This window comes from Cyprinus carpio, chromosome B12, assembly GCF_018340385.1.
Source record: "Cyprinus carpio isolate SPL01 chromosome B12, ASM1834038v1, whole genome shotgun sequence".
Taxonomy (NCBI): Eukaryota; Metazoa; Chordata; class Actinopteri; order Cypriniformes; family Cyprinidae; genus Cyprinus; species Cyprinus carpio.
This window is the reverse complement of record NC_056608.1, coordinates 10792870-10816271: the sequence shown is the minus strand read 5'-3', so window position 1 is coordinate 10816271 and position 23402 is coordinate 10792870. Positions and strand designations below refer to the sequence as shown.

Sequence of the window (23402 nt, the reverse complement as noted above, 5' to 3'; positions counted from 1 at the left end):
AAAGGAGGATAAGCACCTGTGCTGTGCAAGCGTACAGGGTGAAGCGATGCTTTATGGGATTGAATCCAGCGCTGACAGCATGTGTAACTCAGAGAAGACAGCTCTCGGTGAGATATACTGACGGGGTGTAATAAAGAAGGAAAAGCAGACTGAGATCTGACCTGCCCAAATGGCTCCACGGCATGCTCTCACTCAGGTCCTCTCTTGTACTTCAGACAATAAGCAAGAGACAATGTTAATCTTTCTGAAAGAGATCTACAATCAACCACCCACAAGGAGACGCATCACATTTAACCATGCAGGGCAACCATTCTTATGAAAACAACACCATTTTTTTCTTGAAAAAGAGCATTTTATTAAAACAAAATGCATATTTACATTGCAGAGGTAACTATCCATAGGTTGGCATAATATTATGTACCTTTACAAAAGAGGGGAATTTATACAAAAATGCTTTTAGGTGTATCAGTGAGATACAAATGCTTTGGGACACTCCTAAAAAGTTGAAAAATTGAGCTTAACAACTGTATGTGCTATGATTAACTAAAACTGAGCTAAATATAGAGCTACCCATGTCTTAAGGCTCACAGGTCTTTGCCTGTCCAGAGTATTTTGCGAAAAAAAATTATAAAAAAAAAATCTATAGTTGACAGTAACGCATTTAAATTGCACAAACCTGTAGTACACAGCAATTAAGAGATGCAATGCCATTTTTACATGATGTACAAGGGTTAAAAAAAAAAATATGCCCACATATAACTTTAAATAATGGCATACTGACACGTAACAACATGCTGAACATTGCCGAGTGTTGATTCATGTAAATTAGATTACTAAATTTAAAAGGCTGCCGTCAGTCAGAGAGAATGGCGGAGGTGTAAAAGGAGAGCTTGATGGGAGTTGCATAAAATCTGCTGGGACAGCTGCTGCGCCCTCTTCCAGTGTGGAGCCAAAAAAGGCTGTGGAAACAGTATTTTCTTAAAGGCTGTCTTGTACCGTCACACTTTAGCAAACACGACAGTCTCAACAAAAGCACTTTACTAAGCTCATCAGTTTAACAATAGCTCCTCTCCAACCAAACAAAGCTGCTTTTAATTGCTGCATGTATCTCTTACCAGTGAATAACAGTGAATACTAAAGATCTTAAGTATTATTCTGTTGTTTTTTAAATTACAGTTTGTGCATTATTATATAACCCCTTCCAACTGTTAACTCAACATGTGATGTTTTTAAACTCATGGGACAAATTCATCAACTCTGACATTCACTTTCACAGTATTGCATTTCTCAGTGATCTGTCAGAGTTTGTTTCTATACATGCCTGTCTACAACCAAGGGTGCCAGGCGGGGTCCATGCGGCACAGGTTGTCCAAGCTGTTGGCAGCTGCCACTAGTGTGTTTACTTTACTCTCACCACCCTCAAACTGGGCCAAGTTGTGGAGGCGGGTCATGATGGCGGTCACAGCTTTCTGGACCAGAGACACCAGCTGTTGGCTGTCCATGTTCTCAGGTTGTCCAGCTGGGGATAGAGGCATGGACGTGTCCTCCTGCGTCTTCTTATGCCATGCGATGATCTCATCCCTAAGAACAGCTTTCAAGATGCCATCGACCTGATTGAGAGGGGACACAGATTGAGAGTGGGTCAAGAGCCCTGGAGACTGATAGTGCAGTCTCATTAGTCATTATTCTCATTCCTCATAAAGCATACCTTGAAGTTAGGCTGAGCAAAGCAGCGTGCTACCGCTATCATAGAAGCCGTGAGGGGTCCGGATACGCCGATTGTGGTCAGGAACTCTGAGATGTTGGGCGTCAGCCTGAACGGGACAGGCCGGTTGGCATCCAAATCACCAGTGGCATCATTAATATCAAAGCGGAAGTATGATACATTGAGCTTTCCAGTGTCCTGTTGGGGGAACAGCACATCAGGATGTTGTTAACTAAATCAACTTTGAAAATCTGACCTTGTCATCCAGAAACTACAGTATGCAGACGTATCAAACTTTGAGAGAGGGAGTATCATGTGGCGCCAAGTTGTTAGTTTCCATTCAGAGAAACAAAGCAAAACCAAATTTGGGAAAGGAGCCTGTTTGCTCATGTGGGACTCAAGTGGGACCAACATCAGACAACAGCTAATCTATAGCACTCTGGGAAAACTGGATAGCGTTGTAGACATCCGGCCACAAAAATGTGAGGATGTATTGATCCTACACCCACTGTGGTCTGTGTCAGCATTTCAGCATATGAACAAATATAATCTTCCAATTGCCTTCTGATGCCCTTGATGTAGGGCGTCGTTTTTTTTTACCAATGAAGTATTTCAAATAACAATAATGTTTTCAAGATTACCATTTCCAGTAGGGGTGTATGGTACACAAACATGACGGTTCGGGACATACCTTCTTTTTGACTTCACGGTTCAGTAAGGTTTTTACTGAACAAATTGTTCTTTCTTGAAATAAAATCAATTGTAATTCAAATTTTCTTAGGGATAAAAAAAAAAAAAATATTCCTAAACTATAGGGAGCCCTATTACATTACTATAGGTTACAATTAACAACAGAGCCTGAACTTAAATTTAATTACTATTAATTTTTAAACACAATAATCAACACTGAACATTAAAAAAATATTGTATGCAAACATGTTAATTTAACATAATGCAGTTTTAAATTAACTTCTAAATTTTAAAATTTCTATTTGTTGTTGAAATACATTCATTTATACAGTGGCTGTCATACTTGTTTCATAATGTTTTTTTTAAACATATATTAATAAAGATGTCACTAACAGGTTAAGTAAAATATGAGTATATAGTCTAATATTTCACCAAATGTTTTTCTCTAGACTTCATTTCTCTAGCGAAGTAACAAACTGTGGACACTGATGGCCTGAGGTAAATGAAATGCTATGTGACATTTTGTTTTGACATCTTTCCGTGGTTGAAACACAGACTGAGCAATTACATGAGGCATGAGATGTTCATTTATGTTTATTTCGCATTAAAACTAGTAGTAAAGAAGAATTGATTGCTCTGAGGTGTCATTTGAGGCGTTTAAACAGCGATCTGTCACACCACATCAAAGAGCATCAAAACTGCAGTTTTTGGCTTTGTCCACATTAATATGTTTTCGTTTAAAAATGCATATTTTTCTCTCCGTTTTGGCCTTCCGTCCACATGGAGACAGTGTTTTTAGGTAATGAAAACATATCTTTTTGAAAACGCTCTCCAAAGTGGATAAATTTGAAAACAGCGTTTTTGCGTCACAGTGTGGACTGTGAAAACGGAGGCTTTCAAAAACGATGATGCATTTTTAGTCATGTGACCAATTCAGCTAAAATGGTGGACGACATTGTACAGCAGTTGTTTTGGATGCTCTCCGTTACTGTTCTTTGAAGCAGTCCAATATTTCACCGTATTTGTTTTGGCACATACCAAATTTTTGGTACGAATATGTGTACTGTTACACCCTCTAGTGTTTTGGGTGAGATCAGGGATTCTGTAGTTGTCTACAAGATTTTTATTAGTTTAATAATGATGAAATGTCACTCAAATATTGTTAAGCTCCTCCAAGCACAATAACAGTGTTAAAACAGGATTCAAGCTCAATATTTAGAGCCTGCACAGGACCAAACTCGAAATCTGAAGTCAAACGGACTAAAAGTGATACACCAGGGAAATGCATGATGGTTTGTGAGTGCGTTATTGAGAGAGAGAGACAAAGACAGCACATATCTGCTTGTCCGCTCTGCCTGCCGTGGTAATCTCCTAGTGCCTAATGAGATCTGTAGAGTGGAACCGGCAGCAAGGGGGCTTACTATACCCACTTAGCCGCCCATTCCTCTGCCTGTCAGAAAACTGCTGATTAGAATAACTGGACGAGTAACTCGTTTGACAATCACTTCTAATAAAAGACTCTATGGACCTGCACATACCCGATACTGTACTAGAGGACAAAGAATAATAAAGACAGCTGAAGAGTGGCCATCAAAAACTGAAACATGTGATAACCCAACAAACTGCTTTGGACTTGGATACATGTTTATTTGATAAAAGAGGGCTAGTATCAGGTATGACAGTAATTCCATGATGTCAAGTCATTCAGGTACCTGTGCGATCTGCAGCATCTCCGGGTTGAGACGGTTCAGGTGCAGCATGAACTCAGCCAGGCCAATTAGAGCAAGCTGGATGGTGAACATTTTGCGGAAGGTCCAGTAGTCTGTGGCGTTGGGGAAGGTGTGCAGCGCCCACTCCTTCAACATGCTACGAGGAACCATGTTGCCCTGAACTTCCTTCAGAATGTCTCGCAGGACTTAAAGCATGGACAAAAATATATTATAGTTCAAATGAAAGAAAAACTATTTTATTGGTTAATATACTCTACTGCATATTAGGGTAAATGCCGAGTTAATTTTCCCCCAAAATTAAAAGCAAAAATAAGATAAAAAATATGGAGAAAACAAATAACAAAAGTATAAAAAAAAAATTCACCTGGGCCATTTCATGAGATCCCATTTTTGTAAAATACATTTTTCTTGATATGCTTTCTCATTTTATTTCCAGCATACCTGATGGCTGGCTTGGGTTCCTCTAGCCTGAACAGTCGCAAGTCGGTCATAATAGCGGGAAATAGGGTTATCATGCTCAATGCCCTTCTTAGCACAACGCTGCTTGTAGATTTCCACCAGAGACAGAGACGACGGATTGTCCTCCACTAACCGCATTTGAGGAGACACCGCCACCACCCTTGGGACTGAGAAGAGAACATATTTAGAGAGTTTGTAGTCTACTGGCATATAAAGCAATTCAAATCCCACTGGCTGTTTCAGCTGATATTCTAACAATTCTCTTTGAAAAGTATTTTATAGATTCTGTTTGACTTTGATAAAGGGCTGTTAACCTGAAATACCACCTCATCATCACCTAAAATACTATCCCTGTTTATACAATCATATTATTTACATAGTCATTTTTAAACAAGGCACATTAACATCTGACAGAGGCCCCAAAACACCTGTGAGGGAGTAAAAAGAAAAGCATGTCACACGACCACTGGGAGCCTCTCATACACATCTAATAAATAACTTCAGTGAAAGGCATTAATGAATGATAAAAATAGAATACGCACACAAACATCCCTAATGTTACTTAATGATTATTAATTGCACTGCAGCATAAAATCAGCCTCTTTTTTTTGCAGTAAAAAAGAAATCAAAAAAGGGAACAGACAAAATGTTTCAGCGAAAGCTAAAATGTGGCACCCTTGACCTCTGAACTGATAGGGTTTCATCTTTAATGCGTCTATCACAAGAAAGACAATTTAGATCTTCCTCCCTCAGTCTCCACAGGGAGAAGAGCAACCTCATTTTTATTCATTCTGCTCCAGTCCCCTCTCTTTCTTCTTCTGTTACCACTACACAGCTTTTCTGGTACTTTTCACCTCAATCTTCCCTCTTTTTCTTCTCCTCTATTCTCCATCTCCCCCAATCTGTCTGAGAGCAACTAGGCCATTGAATCCAGCACTCAGAGCAAATGGACAGCATTCAAATGGGGCAGCTCGGAACACATGCATGCCACAATTAAAAATAGACTAAACTAGAGAATGGAAAGACTTTTTTAAATTATGTATTGATATTTTATTCTTTATAATGTTTTACAAATATTATACAAAATTTTACTTTTTTTTTTAGAAATGACTTGAAAATTTATTGGTCATGAAAATGGAAGGTCTTGTCCAAAAGACTGACATAAATAGATGTAGTCAGTGCTATTTCAGGGGGACGTGAACATTTCTGTGTGATCTGGGGTTGCTGCAGTACCTGTGAAAAAGAGGTGTCTCTTGGTGGTCTCTTTCCTCTTCTCCAGGCAGGGGTTGAGTAGCCGTAAGAGTTGCAACACACGCTCCTCTCTGCGGGACTCTGTTAGACATGCGTCATTCATCACCAAGTACGGATAGATCTTGCCGTTGTGCCCGCGGATGTAGAGGCGTCGAGCAGCTGTGTTGTGCTTTTGAACAATCTCCACCCTAGGCATGAACTTAGGAGGTAGAGTAAGAGGGGGTGAGGGAGAGAATCATGGGTAAGTGATGAAGTAATCACTGTGAATTAAGGTCTCAGCTGGAGTCTAGCTTAGAACTCCAAGGGGAGAATAAAAAAAAAAAAAAAAAGTTCAATCATAAATGACCTACAGTATGTGTTCAAGTGTATGTGTTAGGGACATCAAGCTACATATTTAAGATTGAGCTGTGGGCACAGTTTTAAGGAAATCCTCATCAATAATAAAATTAGTTTTGGTTTTGAACCAAAAAAAAAAAAAAAAAAGAATTAATAAAAATACACATAGAAATCAAATATAATCCAGTAACTTGTCAGACAACTAGATTAGTGGGGCTGACTAGTTTTTTTTTTTTTTAGATTTAGAGTTTGTTATATTTTGGCAAAATGTGTCAGATCAAACTGATAAAACTAAACTAATTATTCATGATGACTTCTTTAAGATGGAGCAACTAGTCAGTTGTTGAATGACTAGATGATTATTAAGGATGACTAATTTGACTGATTTAATTTTTTTACTTTAAGTTTTAGTTTTGATATTTTAGCAGCAAAATGTGTCAAGTATAACCAAAACTTAATTATTCATGCCTTCAGTGAGACAGATTGACTAGTCAGTTACTAGATCACTAGACGATCAGTCGACCAGAGCAACTCCATCCCTAGTGTGTATTGATTGTTACCTGGCAATCTTGATGTAATAGTGTGTGGGCTTAGGCATGAGGAATTCTCCCGGGATCTCAACTTCAGCAGTCTGGGCCGAGAAGTTGCTAAGGAAACGGCATTTCTCCTCAATCAGGAAGAACTTTGGCATTTGCTTCGTCTTGGCTTCCAGAATCTTGATCCACTTCTTCAGCTTTGAAATGAGATTGTGCAGCTTCATGGAGCCGGGAACGCTGAAGTCAAAATCTGCGAACGGAAAGAGTGACAGGGCAAGGTAAACCAGAGAAACAGATAGGTAGCTGAGAAAAAAAAAAGAAAGAAAAAAACAACACTGCAAAAAAACAGGTGGAAAAGACTCCGGATGTGTGAAAGAGGTAGACGTGGTGTAAAACTGACAGAGATAGTGTGAAAGAGACTGAGAGAGGAGATGTTATCTTTGGATCAGGGAAACAGAAGCGGTGCACTTCCTCCCAGGTCTCCCTTGCGATGTGAAGGTGCTGATAACATCAAGGTTCATAAGGAGGGAAAAAAGGATTAACTGCTCAATGCAACTTCTAAATGACATTGTGCATTAAGTTAGAGTGCAGACACAAAAGGTATGGTCGGAATGCAAGCCACGTTCCCAATTTTAGAGACAACCTCCGGGCCAGAACGTCTTTATCAAATAGGGTAAAAGCTGCTCCACTTTCATTCTTCTGTTGTGCTACATTAATAATAACACATGCCGCAGATACAGAAATGGCTTGGCATTTAATTTGATACATTTAAGAGGAAAACCACCCTTGAGAAAAAAATCTCTTCGTATAATTAAGGCTTTTGCAGAAGAGGCTTTAATTCAAAAGCAACTTGCAATGAGCTGCCACTCATGTCAAAGCCAGTGAGATGTGGCCGCCACACATAATGAAAGGCCATTTAAGGAACTCTCGCTGCTTGCATGACACTCACAATATCGTCAATGTCCCGTATGACATTTTGATTAGAAGTGAACTGCCCTGAGCAATGGATCTCCCACCCATTTCCACGCCCCGAATTAGACGATGTCTTCTAAAATCAGACACGCTCTGTAATCTCAGCCAATCCGACTCTCTCTGAAAGACTTTAAGACTGTTTAGGTGTTTAATGATCAGTGAGCATTAAAAAAAGAGATCTGACTTGAAAAGCATGGCTACGCACAGTGGTCGACTTGGTGTAATCAATTTAGAAAAAAATGAACAGACAATCCCCTGTAGCGGCGGTGCCCTGAAGCGAGGGGTTTTTCAGATAACGGTGCCTCCCGGGCAACACGGTTGCTGTATCTCTGATAAATGTAACACCTTTGTCGGTTCGAATATGGATGGGTAGTACGGTGTGCTCAGTTTCAGCTGTCTCACTGACCCAGGATCAGCTCAACTCTAGAGGGATTTGAGCTCCCCGCTGCTGTGGAAAACAAAGTCTCTTCTCTCTGACCTGTGAATGAGATACACCGACGGCAGAAGTTTTCTGCACCTAATAATGCTTGGGCAGTGGAGGTGGCCAAGCGCTAAAAATACACCCCCCCATCGGCCGTCTGCCCGCGCCGCTCACTGTGCAGCAGTCTCCGGTGAATTCTCTACTTTAAATTCCATCACTGAAATGCCTGAGTGAACACATTGTACAGCACAACAGGAGCCCTGAAACAGCCTCGGCCCCGCAGACACGCTCCCGCTTTAGATCAATGCAGACAGCAATGCTTGAGAACAGCATAACCCTGCAACGCTAAAACACACGTTTCAAAAATATTAACACCACTAGTACTATCTCACAGTACTATTACTAGTATTATTTCCCAGTACTATATTCCACACAAACAAAAAATTTAGACAATTTAAGCAAATTTATTTGTGACTTTTTTTTTTTAAATAAAATAAAAAACACATAAAAAAAAACAAAAAACATAAAAATAAGAAAAGAAATGGCATCTGTGTTTTGAATCAAAAATTGCTAAGACTCATATGGAGCTATGAAAAAAAAAGTTTGTGCTTGTTTTACTTATAGTCTCAGCTTTCACAGTTGCATAACATTGTGCTGCAACAGCTGAATGCTTACATTCATTTGTACTGTTGTTGGAAGTAGTGCAAAGGTGTGGAGCACATCGGAAATAGAATAAGAGATAGGGTCAATGTTGGTGTCCCATGTCGGCACTGACAGCCCTGTGGGTAGCGCGCTGACATGTAGCGCTGTCATGCTGTGGCCATCCCGAGTTCGAATCCCAACTCATGGATGGGACTACTTGCACAGTGTGTACTTGATTTATCCCAAAAGTTCCCAAGGATTTGTAAAGAGAAATTCCAATTTTAAATAATGGCTCGTCCCTGGTCATTGTTGCCAATCAATGACATAATATCTGCACTATCCTCAGTTGCCAGTAGAAACTATGGCAACACATGAACACAAATGCTGCTGTACAGTTAAACTAAATCCATTATGGCTGTCATGAATAAAATGAAATATGTTGACTGCAGCATTAAACGTAGATCTGTTCAATGTTGCTCCATGATTTTTTTTATGCGTTTTTACAGTGTTGCGCATTATAACCAATCCCACATGAGTCTGTTGAGCTTATGAATGGAATGGCCAATCAGAGGCATTCAGATGAGTTTTTTTGTTTACTGTACGAACTTGCTGACTGAATTCAACTCTCACCTGAATTCTCTCATCATAAACAACAAAGTGCAGATGTACATATGATGTAAGAGATTCATCAAACTGTGTATAGACAGCTTTACTGATTATAAGGAGAGTTTTTTGAGAGTGCTTAAACTCGTCCTAGACTGAAGTCAGTCAATGTTCTTTGATGATGTAAATGTCTTTTCTTGCTTTCTCTGTATAATTTATCCACTGTTTGAATAACTGTGAAAGGTACAGGTAATAAAAAATAATTCATTACCTCATCCGTGAACATTCTCCTTCATAGTGTCATCAAGCTTTGCCTTTGCTACGGTTTTGAAAAACCTCTAGCAGTGAAAACTTACATATTGTGCCTTTAAATTAATCTTAATGTGGTCAAATAACCTTTAGAGAGTGTAAAACCATGTATTTGGGCAGGTCACATTTGATAAAAAGGGTCATATAATACTGCTAAAAAGAACATTATTTTGTGTAATTGGTGTAATGCAATGTGTTTATACAGTTTAAGGTTCAAAAAACACATTATTTTCCATATAATGTACATTATAGTTTCTCCTTTATGCCCCGCCTTCTGAAACGCGTCAATTTTTACAAAGCTCATCGGTCTGAAAAGCGAGGTGTGCTCTGATTGGCCAGCTATTCAGTGCATTGTGATTGGCCGAATACCTCAAGCATGTGACGGAAATGTTACGCCCCTTAACATACGCTTTCTCCAACCACCCCACTCAATCAAATCCCATCATCAACTTAATAATCATACACATCCCATCATCGCTTTCTTTTAGCAGTTCAGTCAATGTACTGTAACGAATAAATAAACAAAAACATAAAACTATGTCTGCATTTGTATATACATAAACATAAAACTATGTCTGCATTTGTAATTTGTGGAGTAGTGCGTACTGGAGATGCAAACCGTTTCAAACGATTCAGATAGATTTGGTGAACTGGTTCGACTGGTTCACTAAGAAGATCCAGTTAAAAAAGATTTGTTTGCGATCCGGACATCACTAGACGAGACTAAACAAATAAAACCCATACCCATTACAATCGAGGAATTTGTTGCATCCAGTGGGGACATAATTACTGATTATAATGACTTATACTGTCTTTTTACGCGTTGCGTACAAATTATTTAAATATAAAAAACTATGTCTGCATTTGTAATCTGAGAAACAACAAGCATACTCTACTGCTCGAAACTCGCGTTTGAATCATCATTGGCAAATTATTTAAATATAAAAAATGTACCTACAAGCTGTGAGTCAGAAGCACCAGACTGTCCTTGCAAAGTTTGAACTGCCCAACTTTATAGAAAAAGCCATAGTGCCACAGACGCATTGCAGGCTACTGGTTCAGGAAACAGTCCTCATCCTCCATAAAATGCGCAGCACACATCTGAATATTTGGCTTGAACTGTTCTGGAAGAGTATTGAAATACAACTTAACCACTGATTTCTAGTCATGTCCTCTTTTGGAAGGCCAAACAAAGTTTAACTTCAACGAAACACACAGCGATTTCACAACATGGCAGCTGCGGCAACAGAAAGAAGAAAAGTTACGCCTTCTTTCTTTGTGTGAACATTTGGGTGGCATTTTGCAAATCTTCCCACATAGTGATGTAGAGATGTGAGGGCATGTTAGAACGAGCCGTTTTAGGGGGGCTTGGTTGACCCTTAACTTTTATAAAGAATATCTCTTTGGATTTGAGACTTTAGTCTTTGCAACTTTACAGATCTTCTTTATGCAGCAAGAGCTTGTAACACTCCAAAGAGTACGGAAAAATTGAAATCGCATCATATGACCCCTTTGAAAAACAATAATATTTGCTAGGGCTGCACAATTAATCTAAATTAAATCGCAAAGGCAATAAATCATGATTAGGCAGAAGCTGCGATTGTCATGTGTATCGGTGATGCACAGTTCTGTGATCAGTAGTAAATCTTCATCCAAAGTCCAGAGGGTGCTCTCGCGCTGAAAATCCAAATATGCCACAATGAACTGCTTTCATTGATTCAACGTGACTAATAAACATACGACTACAGCAATATATGGTTTATATGAGTTCATAAAAAAGTAAATCTATAATGAAATGCTAATCGACATAGCCATTATCACTGCTTAGAATACAATGAAATATTGTGTGCCTTAATTATTGTTTAAGAAGCCACATCAACTCACAGAAGGATTTATGTTTAAACACTCGACTGGCGTTATGAAGTGAGTTTGGATTAAAAACATGTTATTAAATGTGGTATTTTCACGTGCTCTCAGATGGAGCAGCATTTACTAATGTTACACAGAGCCGTAGTTCACCGAGAAGATATGCAAACAGCTGTCATTATCGCAAACGATTTAGTCGATTTCATAATCCTATGATTATATCGTCTGCGATTATAAACGCGATTTTGCATAGTTTGCCAGAGAACTACGACTCTGTGTAGTAAATGCTGCTCCACCTGAAAGCAGGTGATGGAGATTTACTACAAATCACAGAACCGGCTTTACTAACAAAATGTGCATGACAATCGTGATTAATCGTTCATCCCTAATATTTGCTCATGGCTTGATTGTGATTGGATTAAAAGATTCTTGACAAATGGTGCCGGAGTATTTGTCTGTTTGGACATGTGCGTTGGAATGGAGAGCTTGGGAGGAGAAACCCCAAAGGAAGGGGAAAGAAGGATACAGGGACGAAGTGGGCTTTGTGCTTTGCTGGTTCCCCTCCCTCTGGTTCCCCGATGGCTACGCCTCACTGCCCAGAGACAGCTGGCACCACAACATCTGTTTTACACCCTTACAACCTTAACAGTTCTCTAAGGCCATGAACACACACACACAGGCCTCTGGATAGAGCTTCATATGAAGCAAACGAGAGCACTAGCTCCTGGATTCAAAGTTTACTGAGGTGTAGAGACTGTAGGCGGACAGGGAAGGGAAGTATAAACATATTCTGCTCTCCTGAGCAGAGGACAGCTTAGGGGGAGTTTGTTTTAACATACGCCTCGACTCACACATGCTCTGCTTTCTGAGAGCCAGGTCTACACCGGGGGTACTGGAAGGTTATTGTCGGGCAATGTGTACAAAACTGGCCTCAGGAAAGAGCCGTGCCAAGTTCTCCCGGACTCAGAGGGATTTAAACAAACATCTAGGGGGTGAAGGACATTTGGGATTTAAAGGGTAAAGTCACAGAAAAAAAAAAATACAGCATGCAGTTCCCTTCTTTAAAAAAAACAAATGACTATGATTTAAAGGTACATACATAAAAATGTGCCAAACAACTGTGAAACACTGGAAAAATAGTTTGGAATGCAGGAAGACAGGTGGAGCATATGGGCACAAATGTTTTCAATTTCGCCTGGTACCAGAAGTAAACGAAATTACACACTTCCCCTTTTTACTTGATTAAACTAATAATAATAATAATAATAATAATAATAATAATAATAATAATAATAAATCAAATACAAAATTTTGCCTAATTTTTTTTTTAAACCAATCTACACAATAGGCATGTGTAGTGTTTTTTGGTAAACATGTTTACCTAAAGCTGTGTCATTTCTTTACAGTCAACAGCACCTTGATATACGCACACATGGTTCTGCCCATAGTCATCTTCCCATTAAATCTAATCACATGGTTCAGAGAGCCAATTATTCTCTGAGTTGGTCTGGTGGAGAGGCCTGTGGTTAACTCTAAGCAGAAGTAGTTATGCAGAACAGAGACGAGAGTAAGAGCATGTGTAATTGTGCACAGGGGATATGATCCTTCAAGTGCACTGGCTGCAAGTTAGACTTCTGTTGACACTTCTGAGCAGTCCACGTGTGACAGTTCATTCTCAGTTCACTTGAATTATTTTATCTGTGCTTTTTTGTTAAATAAAATTGAACTACATTTGAAGACAACAGTAAAGGGCATTCACAATTAACTAAACTTTTATAATGTGACATTTCAGAGTTAAAAAAGAAATGTAGGGTTTGATTTTGAGATTTGATTGGATCATCAAAATCCAGCTATGATGAGGATTCCCATAATTTAACCAATTATTTCCATGCTTTTTCATAGGAGGATTTTTTTTTGTAATAATTTCATAGAGATCAGAATGACGAGACAAATTTATATTGACTAATGTTATTAAACTAAAAAAAAAAAAAAAAAAATTCTGATATATTCTGCTAAAAAAAAATTATGAAAAACTTGTTGCCACGACAAAGAACTGAAATAAGTTCAAGTTAATTTGCTAAAATAAATAAATAAACAAAGCTATATAGAAATATTTACATTTAAATTAAAGCACAAGCTAAAATAAAATGAAAAAGCATAAACACTAATTAAATTAAAAAAAAATAATTGACTACAGAAATGTACACTTTTTATAAAAAAAATATCTGATAATTCTAGGTTTTGTGTAACTATTGGAAAACACAGTAAGAGAATTTCAGCTTATTATGTTAGCTTCAGATGTGGAGAAAGCAGCATTTCAATAAACTACAGGTGCAAAAATATCATTTAACCAAAAGACATTTTCCACGTAGAACAATGTGCACAGGAATTGTGAATGCTCTGACCTGTGGTGAACTGGCCCTTCATCTTCTGGAACACAGGATCTTGAGCGGTGGCTTGAGCTCGCCGGGCCAGGGACTCTGAGGCAGCACTTGAGAACATAGTGGACACATTAGAGACATTCTCCAGGCCCACGCCGAACGTGCTGACCAGCTTTTTTACGAAGTTGAGTGTATGTGGAGTGATTTTAGCATCAGATACAGCTCCGCTCTTTTCGAATGCCACCGAGTAGCATTTTGCCAGCCCTTGCTGTAGCTGCCGCAGAACCTGTGAAAGGAAATGAGGGAAAAATGAGAAACCATGAGATGAGGATGAATGGTTAACGAGTCTTTATCAATTTACCATGAAGGATAACACCATTCCCACATATTCAATCCAATTTGCCATTTTGATTATTCCAAAAATCCTTCAGAGGCGAAGATGTTCACCAGAGAGATCTGTAAAAGCCCGCCTCTACCTCTACTGCTGCAGAGATTAAGCTTAGACTTCAAGAGAAGAAGATCGCCATTATCAGACTAATTTAGACTGGGACTACACTTCATCAATGTCTGGAAAATTAAACCCACGTTTTACTTCACTGAGCTCTCTCAATGCCAATTTCTTTCATCCTCCAGTTCTCCTTGCTAAACTTTCTTTCCTCGCCCTTTCCTGTCCTCCTCTTCTGCTGTTTCTCACCGAGTGTCCCACAGGAATGGGGCTCTTGCTTCCCTGTCCAGTCTCGACGCATCACTGCATCAGCCCTGTCACGGCAATCCAATCTCCCCACGTTCGGTCTACATTCCCCTCACCCATCAATCACGGCGAGCCCCTCGCCAAAGCCCGATTAGCACTGGAGCGCCAATGTCCACCTGCGCTGCAAAACCACTTTTCAGCCTCACTGAACCCCAATCGTTCCCCTCTGTCAGCTTTCATCTGCTCAGCCGGCCCTCTGAAAACCGCTACGTGTACGAGAGGATGCAACGTTAGACTAAAGAACGCAAGCAAACCAGACAGAAAACGCATTCATGTCATGTTTAACTTGCACTAAGGGCTGATGTGGTTTAAGAGGTAGCCGCTCGCTTCTGGAATACAAAAACACTCGCTTTAACACATAAAACCGCTCACCTCCTCGTGCCAGTTCTCTCTGAACCAGACCATCTGGTCCACGATGCCCTCCAGAGAAGAGAGCAGGGTGGGGTGGAGCTCACGCTGCATGTGCATGATCCGGCTGCAGCGCCACATGGGAGCAGTGGCACGGATGGGACCCGGGTCGGACGCTGAGTGGGTCTGGGCAGCTGCCGAACTGGGCTGCTGCTGGCCAGAATCTGGGGGAAACAAAAATGACCGCACATGAAAGAAAAGTTGATTTTTGTAGGACTTTGTGTGAAAAACTCCAGTCATACCGCTCTTGTAGCGCTCCCTCTGCTCGATTTTCAGCGTCAGGTACAGGGTTCGGATCGGAAAGTACACCGCTTGAGGGTAGACACGTCCCACCTAAGAGAAACAGTCGCAGATTACATTTCAGATCATCCCTGTGGGTTTGGGTCAGAGCGAGAGAGAGAAACGTAGTGCTGACATGTTTTGAAACTTCTCTGTGATAGTGCAGGCTTTTGAAAATGAAACCGTAGTGGGAAAGCAATGAGATGGACAAACATCAAGGGCAGATTAAAACCATGGCTCAATATGACACCCGCTAAAAGCTTGTCAAGCCCTAGTGTACACTTTCTCCCTTTCAGAGATCTGTTGTGTCCTTGAACAGCATCACAAAGAGAAGGTTCAGGCTGTTTAATGATTTAGCCCATAAACTCGTGTATTTATCAAAACGGCACTGATGCGTTGGCACTATGGACAAATGTCTTTTTTTAATTAACAGTAGTGTAAGGTTGTATGATAACAGTAACAGCACAGTAACAGTATATTGATATGAGACACACTTTTGCCAGAATACAAAACCCAAAATGTTTTGTGTTACATAACCATGCAGCACATGGCTATTTTTGATAATGCAGTAACTTAATTACTTAAAATAATTAATTTTATTTGTATGCCAATTGGAATCAAGTGAGGGAACCTAATAAATTGGCTATATGACGGTAAGAAACGATAGCTCTCCAGGGCAAAAAGTGTAGTTTTTAAAGTTTTTAAAGGTCTTTAAAGTTGTGTTTTGGGCCATTATGCATTGGCACAGTATCTGTCAAATGAAATAAAACCGAAAGCACAATATGACTTAATCCCTTAAAGTCTTTTTTTGCTGTGCGTTTCAAAGTGAAGCACGCACTTCATTCAGACGATCAGCTCGTGATCCAGAGTTTTCCGTGCCTCAGAATGGCTCTGTGAATTCGTTTATTGTATGTGCTGAGAGTTTAGCACACGTTTGGGAATGCAATGGCCACTGGTTATGCTTTATTTTCACGGCAGATGATTACAGCATTTCACTAAATTTGTAAACAATAATTTGTAAACAACCATGGTTAGATCAAATAATCGCAATTAGACGGTTATTTAATTATCGCGAAAGGCCTAATAGACAGTCAACACAACTACCACTTTGATGCATCAAAATGTTCATAAAGAGATCATAAAACTAACCCATAGCAGTTTACTCCAACTTTTCTGAAGACATTTGATTGCTTTATATGACCAGGTGAGTGTGTGACATGAGGGTGAGTAAATGATGACAGAAGTTTCATTTTTGGGTGAACTATTCCTTTAACCAATGGCATGATTTTGGGCAGTACTATGTGTTTGAACTAGCTGATAAACTGTTCAAAAACAGCACTTATTTTTGCGATTCAATTTAATGCTGCAGATATTGCACACCGCTTATTTAAGCTGCAGTCAAAGAACCGAGTTGTGAGGCCTATTTCACATCTTTTGAAGAAAAATGCCCCCAGTCTTTATAGTTTAAATCTAACAGACAGCAAAGTCTGACTCATAACCCAATCTTTGGATCCTCTTATTGTTATGTAATAGTCCCAAAAACATGCATATCAAAACCTGTTCCTCTCCTCTTTCTCCCCTGGCACTGCGATATCCGTGAGGGGTGTGAATGTTGTCCGCATCAGTGTGTGGGGGGGATGAAGACAAATATGGAGGCGGCAGACAGCGCTCCTTCTCAAACCGCCCGCAGCCCCTCTCAGGTCTCACAGCACCCAGCTCAAGCAGTCCATTAGAAAGGAAACACGATCTTCGTCAAACAGACGGCAGAAAGCATGCTGGCCTTTAGGTGTAAAGAGACACCTCGGAGTCCAGATGGGCTTTTACATGAAAAGCAGCCATGGCCAAGACCTTCTGTTAAGAGCTTGTTAAGTATCGCATTAAAAATGAATGAGGCAACGGGGGACAGATCATCCCTAAAATTGGAGAGAAGTCTCATCATATTTTAGAGTGTGTGCGTGCATGTGATGGGTGTCTGTGTGCATAAAGGTGTTGAGTTTTTCTCGCCTCTGTTTCATCTCAAGGCACCCCACAGCTCACCTTCATCAATATTTCACCAAACGTTTTTAAAACATCCCGCCAACTGGAGCACAGCTAAATAATTCAGAGCCTGAGATAAAGGTGCTCCACCCGCTGGAGATTTCACTTGAAAATCATGAGTTTTACAAAACGTCTACCTTTCACTCGTCATCGCTGCCTTAGAACAGACCCAAAAGATCCTTCAACAAGGAGACTTGTCATCCTTAAAACAGCCTTGACAACTCCATTAATTGAGATTATGATGTGCAAACATATCTATTTCATTGGGTGCTTATCAGGGACTCAAGTGTACTTAATCTCAAAGTGAAGCATTTCCACTGCACGGGTGCGTCAGTGCTGAAATGGAGAGATTAGAAGTCGCTGGTCTGGCAAGTGTACGTGAGAAAAGAGGTGGTCGAGCTGCATGCAAAACCCGTTTGGACCAAGTCAGTGAATAAGAGGGGGATTTTGCCGTCTTTTTACGTGGGTTAAGTACACAGAACTCTCTCTGTCTCTCCTTTGTTCTCCCTCTCTCTTTGGGCCCCTGGAGCAGCTGTTTTCTCTTTGAAGTTCAGGAGCTTTTTAAATGGCTTGGAAATAATACTCCATCAAGGAGGGCAAATTAGTCTCTTGTTTAATTGGTGGTTCTGTTCCCACAGTTGGAGAGTGTTTGATATTAGCCCAATAACAATGCTTTGCATAAATAAATAAAAAGGGAACCGGTAAAACTATGAATTTGACAAAGAGGGTCTTGACTGCAGACTGTCTCTTGCAAATGAAATTAATCTCGATTAGATGGAAGCATGAATGTACTGCTATAAAAAGGTAATGTTATGAGCAATCCAACCTGGCTGATGAGGTTGAGGAGAGGTTTCCCCTCTGAGCCAACTAGACACGTGAGAAGCTGAGGGATCCAGGCCAGCCATTGGATGGGCGGCACTCCAATGCAGTATTTGTCCACAGCGTCGGCCAATGTGTTCTTATCATCAAAACTCAACAGCCACAGCACCTGAAGAAGAACAGAGACAGCCTTTTTTGGCAACAGTTCTGATTTTATAAACCCTGCTGCAGGACAAAATTTCATCTACAAATTTTCTTTGAAATAGCCAGAACTTGTGTACAATAAAGACATATGACATTGACGTTTTTTATTTAAAGCAAAAATCATTTTATATTTAATGCAATGGACATTAAAAAAAAAAAAATGTTGACATTTTAAAATATTTATTATACACATTAGCCATGTCTGCAAAGGCATAATTTATATATTTAAAAAACAGCCTACTTCCTGCAAATGTTGAATTTATCTTCCTTCTTCTTTGTGTTATAGTGCATGATATCTCTTCATGCACATGTGCAGTTGTTTACAAACCTCTTAATTTGGAAAGTCAAGTTTTCATCAAGTCAGCATTCATAAATAGTCAGCTTGGATAAAATGTGAATGTCAACCTATGTGAATGACCAGGTAACGTTTTCATTTGAAACTAAATCTATATGTCAGCGACTGAAGATGAGGCCCCAGCTCCATGAAATAGCTACTCCAGGGCTTAATGGCTTGAAAAAAATCATCTCGGCCACCTTACTCCCACCAGTCAGCTGCTGTCATCTTTTGCAATTGTTGGTGGGGCTCTGCTATGGTGGCTGGTGGGATGGTAAAAGATGAACCTTCATCTCTGCTGAGGCCTGATGGAGACATTAAGCACTAGACAGCCTGGGCTACACGGCTTACGGATAATTACTGATAATCAGCGAGCAGCTATTCTCATTAATCACATGTAAACTACGCCACCGTCTATAAAGCTTCAGTGGCCAGCAGCAGTCCAGACACACTCTAAAGTGCTCGTCGCAGTCAATCCCACGCTGGGAAAAAAGAAAAAAGCCAAATGGAGCTGTTTGATCTAGCGTACAGTACTCGACAGAGAGCAGACTGCCATGTATATAGTATCCATACAAAACCCATCATCAGGTCTAATAATATAATTACATCCATCATTGGAGGTTCATCAGTCTGAATGCAGTGAGTCCCCCCTGCCGCAGCTGCATTAATTCAGAAATGGCACACGGTGACAGATATGCCCCCATTTAACAAAGCCATCAGAGCAGAATGGGTTTACTGGACCACAAATGAGCACTGAGTTTGCCTGTGTGTTATGGTAAATGGGTTTAATGGTAAAACTAATTACAGGCCTGTCAAAAAAGATGCTATCCCATTATGACATGCTCTGTGCATCTCTGCCAACAATTTTTGCCTGTTATTGACAGAGAAAAACACTAAGAAGGCCTACATGTTGCCCTCTAGATTACACAGTACAATCAGTAGTTCTTGCTTCCATACTTTCATTAGTCACAACCCGATGGCAGTCTCAGTGTTACAAAGGTCAGCCTATAAGTGTTATCATCATTAACAAACTAAAAAACATATTTTTTATTATCTAAAAATAAACTATTAACTTGATGTCATAAGAAAATTATGTAAATAACAGAAAATAAGTGTAGAAAATGAATAATATTGTACATTATATTAATTTGGAGGCTAATTTTTTTATACCATAAATGCATAAAACATTCAATAAAAAATGCCACAAGACAGAAATAACACAAGACTTTTTTACGTTTTACGCACATTTCTAAATTATACCATTTGGCTCATTCACTCAGTAAGGTCAGCAGGAGAGAAAAGAGAGAAGAGGTCGTACCTTGGCAAGGTATTTCCGTGACTTGCTCTCGTTCTGATGGCGGCAGGCGTGTAAGTAACAGGTAATGGCTGAGACACCAAGGTGGGGCTGGCGGTCTTTGACAAAGATGTTCTCCAAGTAGTCGCCCCACATAGCCCAGGCTTTCACCAGAACATCATGCATCTGCACTGCAGCAGAGAATGCCTTATTTGCCTCCTCTGACCTGGAAGAAGAGACAATTCAAATGAGAAGGGAATTTGTCACTTCTGACAATTACAATCTTGAAATCTCAAAAAATGCAAAATAATATGAGCAATTTGGTGGATTAAGCTTGAGTCAGTAAAATGTCTGCCAGTGGTGCACTGGTAAACAAGATCATAATTATATATCCGCTTCTTATTGGCATTTCACTATAAATCTGAGAAGCATCTGACAGAAAAAAATAATAAAAAAAAAAACCTGATGGGAAACACTATTCTAAAAGCTATCCAGTATTTCAGCACCTAACTGAAATTAGCTGGCTGGGTCCAATATTTGAGTCATCAGCCATTTTAGAGCTTTGAGAATTTGTCCCCTGAGTGTATCTTTTCTAGGGCCCTTTATAGCAGTTTAAGAATAGAAGTTGAGAAAAGCTCATAAAGGGCTTTATAAGGGACTGAAAACACTGGATGGGATACAATCTGTGCTTGAAGCCTCTGCCCTTACCATCACCATCTCTAAATGCTACTCTATGACACACCTACTAAACCAATCACATTCACATATAATGGAAACTTTTAATGAGTATGTGGCAAGCAACAAAATTACACTTGATTGCAATGGGAGTCTGGGGAGCCCAAATCCACTGAAGCGTCAAGTCATTCGTGGACATGTATAATATGTTTTTGCTCATGGCCTTTGCCGAGAGTCGGGCAAAGTCCCCACGCCCAGTCGAGTGTCAAACATCTTCCTCCGACAGCACTACTGCTTTATCAAATCCCTACATTAATATTCATAGAGAGTGAAAATGTAATGATTACATTAGGCTCTGCTGAGGCTGGGGGAAACTTCTGCTGATCACAGAGATTTCACAAATTGCCATTGAGTTAATTATTCAGCATGTGTATTTAATAAGCTATTGCAATCTAGCACCGGGCTCAGGGTTCGCCATCAATTCAACCATGATGAGGAAAAGAGGAAGGCCTATATACAGCTATGGTGTTGCAAAAGTGGGTAGTTATCTGTTTATTTTTGAATGACACGATTCTCTGTTTTGTTCTGGATATGTTAATATATTAACAGGGTCATCGGATGCCCATTTGATATAAGCTGATATGATTCTTTAGGGTCTTAATGAAAAGTCAATAACATACTTTGGTTAAAATTTCTTAATGGTAGTGTGAAAAACACCTTTTTTACTCTGTCGAAATGAGCTCTGTTTTTAGCAAGCCATTCTAGTCCATATTGCTAATGAGCTCTGCTGACCCCGCCCCCTCTCTTTTGTGGGGTGACTTTAGCAGCGCAACTTGCTTACTAGCACATATTAGGAAAGGCGATTTTCAAAGATTCATAAAAAACCCTTATACTCACTTCTTCCCTTCAAAATGAAAGAAACATTAAAGAATTTGCCACTGATGATTCAAATGCCAGTTTTGAGCAGTGTAGAGTAGCGCTTATTGTTTGTCGTTTCTCCGATCACAAATGCAGACATGGTTTTACGTTTACGCAGCATGATACGCAACGCAACGCAACGCGTAAAAAGACAGCATATGTCATTAGAATCAGTAATTATGTACCTACTGGATGCAACAAATGCCTTGTTTGTAATGGGTTTTATTGGTTTTGTCTCGTTGCGCCGGGAGACAGCATCACAGTATGTTAAGAGGCGTAACATTTCCATCACACACTTGAGGTATTTGGCCAATCACAATGCACTGGATAGCTGGCCAATCAGAGCACACCTCGCTTTTCAGAAAGATGAGCTTTGTAAAAATCAACTCGTTTCAGAAAGGCGAGGCATAGAGGAGCAACAATAATGTACAGTATGTGGAAAATAATTTTTTTTTTTTTTTACCTTAAACTGCATAAACACATCGCATTACACCAAATACACAATATAATGTTCTTTTTAGCAATGTCATATGACCCCTTTAAATATCTCGTAGATGGTTAAAACACCTGACCTGATTGCACTACAAATTAATCTAAAGGATTCTGAGATGTATACCAATTACATGACAGATTCTCACCAGGAAATGCTGATTGACTCGTTAAATGCCAGTCAATAGAAGTATGACAGGAGATAATCACTCATCATGAGTTCAGTGTCATTATCCTCTGCTGAAGTCATGCTATATAAGGTTAATTACTCATCATACTCTCATATTGACTGTTAACGACTGTTCTGACCTCATTATTGGCCTAAAGTTTTAGAAGTGATTATTAGAGGCACAAACACACAGATGTTTATCTTTCCTTTCCATAATGAGTCTTTGTTGAAATTGTTCATTTTAAAAAGTGAGCTCTTAATGATCTTGGTTTCCGATTCTTCATGTCAGTGCGAAGACTTGCGCACAAAATGAAAGATAATGAAGGTAGCATCAATTAAAGACAGAGAGAGCGAATGAGGGTGATAAGGAGAAGACTCAAAGTGACAGGTATAAAAGGAGAGAAGATGAACAAAGCCGGGGATCAACTCTTACTTATTGATCTGGGCTAAGAACATGCCCTTGAGAGCGTAGAACTCAGCGGTCATCTCCTTGGTGAAGTACTTCAGGTTAGTGGACTCAATCACCTCCAGACCCTGACAACACAATAACAATGATTGCATTTGAAATTCCTCAATGTATATTTCATATTTATGAGTTTTTCATTTTCTCATGAAGAATGATTCTACATCCCTCAAAATGGATGGGCCAGACTCAGCCTATGTGTAGTTTTCTGACCTAGAATTCCTATACATCAAAAGTCAACACCACTGACAACAGAGTATATCTGCTGTAGACATCTCTGTAGCTCAATCTAAGACTCCCAGGTGAGAGCCAGTGGCTTAGAGTGTGCCAGAGAAATGATAAAGGGAACAGAACAGGTCCAAGTGATAGGTGAGAGCAAGAGAGAGAGAGAGACTTATTAAATCCAATGGTACTTTAATGACTTGAGCTCAGTTGAGGCAGCTCCATTAATCAGGCTTAAGCGAATGCTGCAGCTAGCAGCCCATTCCTTACACTGTTTGGAATGCATTCCTTACTGTGACAGCACTGCAGTCATTCTCACCGTAATGAGAGCAGCGTTATTTGGATTAAGAGAGTCCGGCTAACAGCAAAATCAGCAGGTGTGTCGGCAAAGCAAACTAGATTTGGTATTGAACTTCCCTCCCCCTCACAGCATCATCTC

At 39.8% G+C, this 23402-nt stretch overlaps 1 protein-coding gene across 1 annotated transcript in view; it reads right to left on the bottom strand.

The window, feature by feature from the left end:
- Positions 1-358: 358 nt before the first annotated feature.
- LOC109061734 (transformation/transcription domain-associated protein) overlaps positions 359-23402 on the bottom strand; it is an 81273-nt gene continuing 58229 nt past the window's right edge. Inside the window, exons 61-72 of the mRNA XM_042735307.1 lie at positions 22712-22812; positions 20052-20253; positions 18203-18364; positions 15303-15393; positions 15025-15224; positions 13926-14187; positions 6732-6957; positions 5818-6035; positions 4567-4751; positions 4108-4311; positions 1709-1903; positions 359-1610 (exon numbers count right to left, since the gene is read on the bottom strand). Of these exons, the coding sequence (XP_042591241.1) occupies positions 1326-1610; positions 1709-1903; positions 4108-4311; positions 4567-4751; positions 5818-6035; positions 6732-6957; positions 13926-14187; positions 15025-15224; positions 15303-15393; positions 18203-18364; positions 20052-20253; positions 22712-22812 (2331 nt within the window). The 3' untranslated portion in view covers positions 359-1325. The remainder of the gene's footprint in view (positions 1611-1708; positions 1904-4107; positions 4312-4566; positions 4752-5817; positions 6036-6731; positions 6958-13925; positions 14188-15024; positions 15225-15302; positions 15394-18202; positions 18365-20051; positions 20254-22711; positions 22813-23402) is intronic.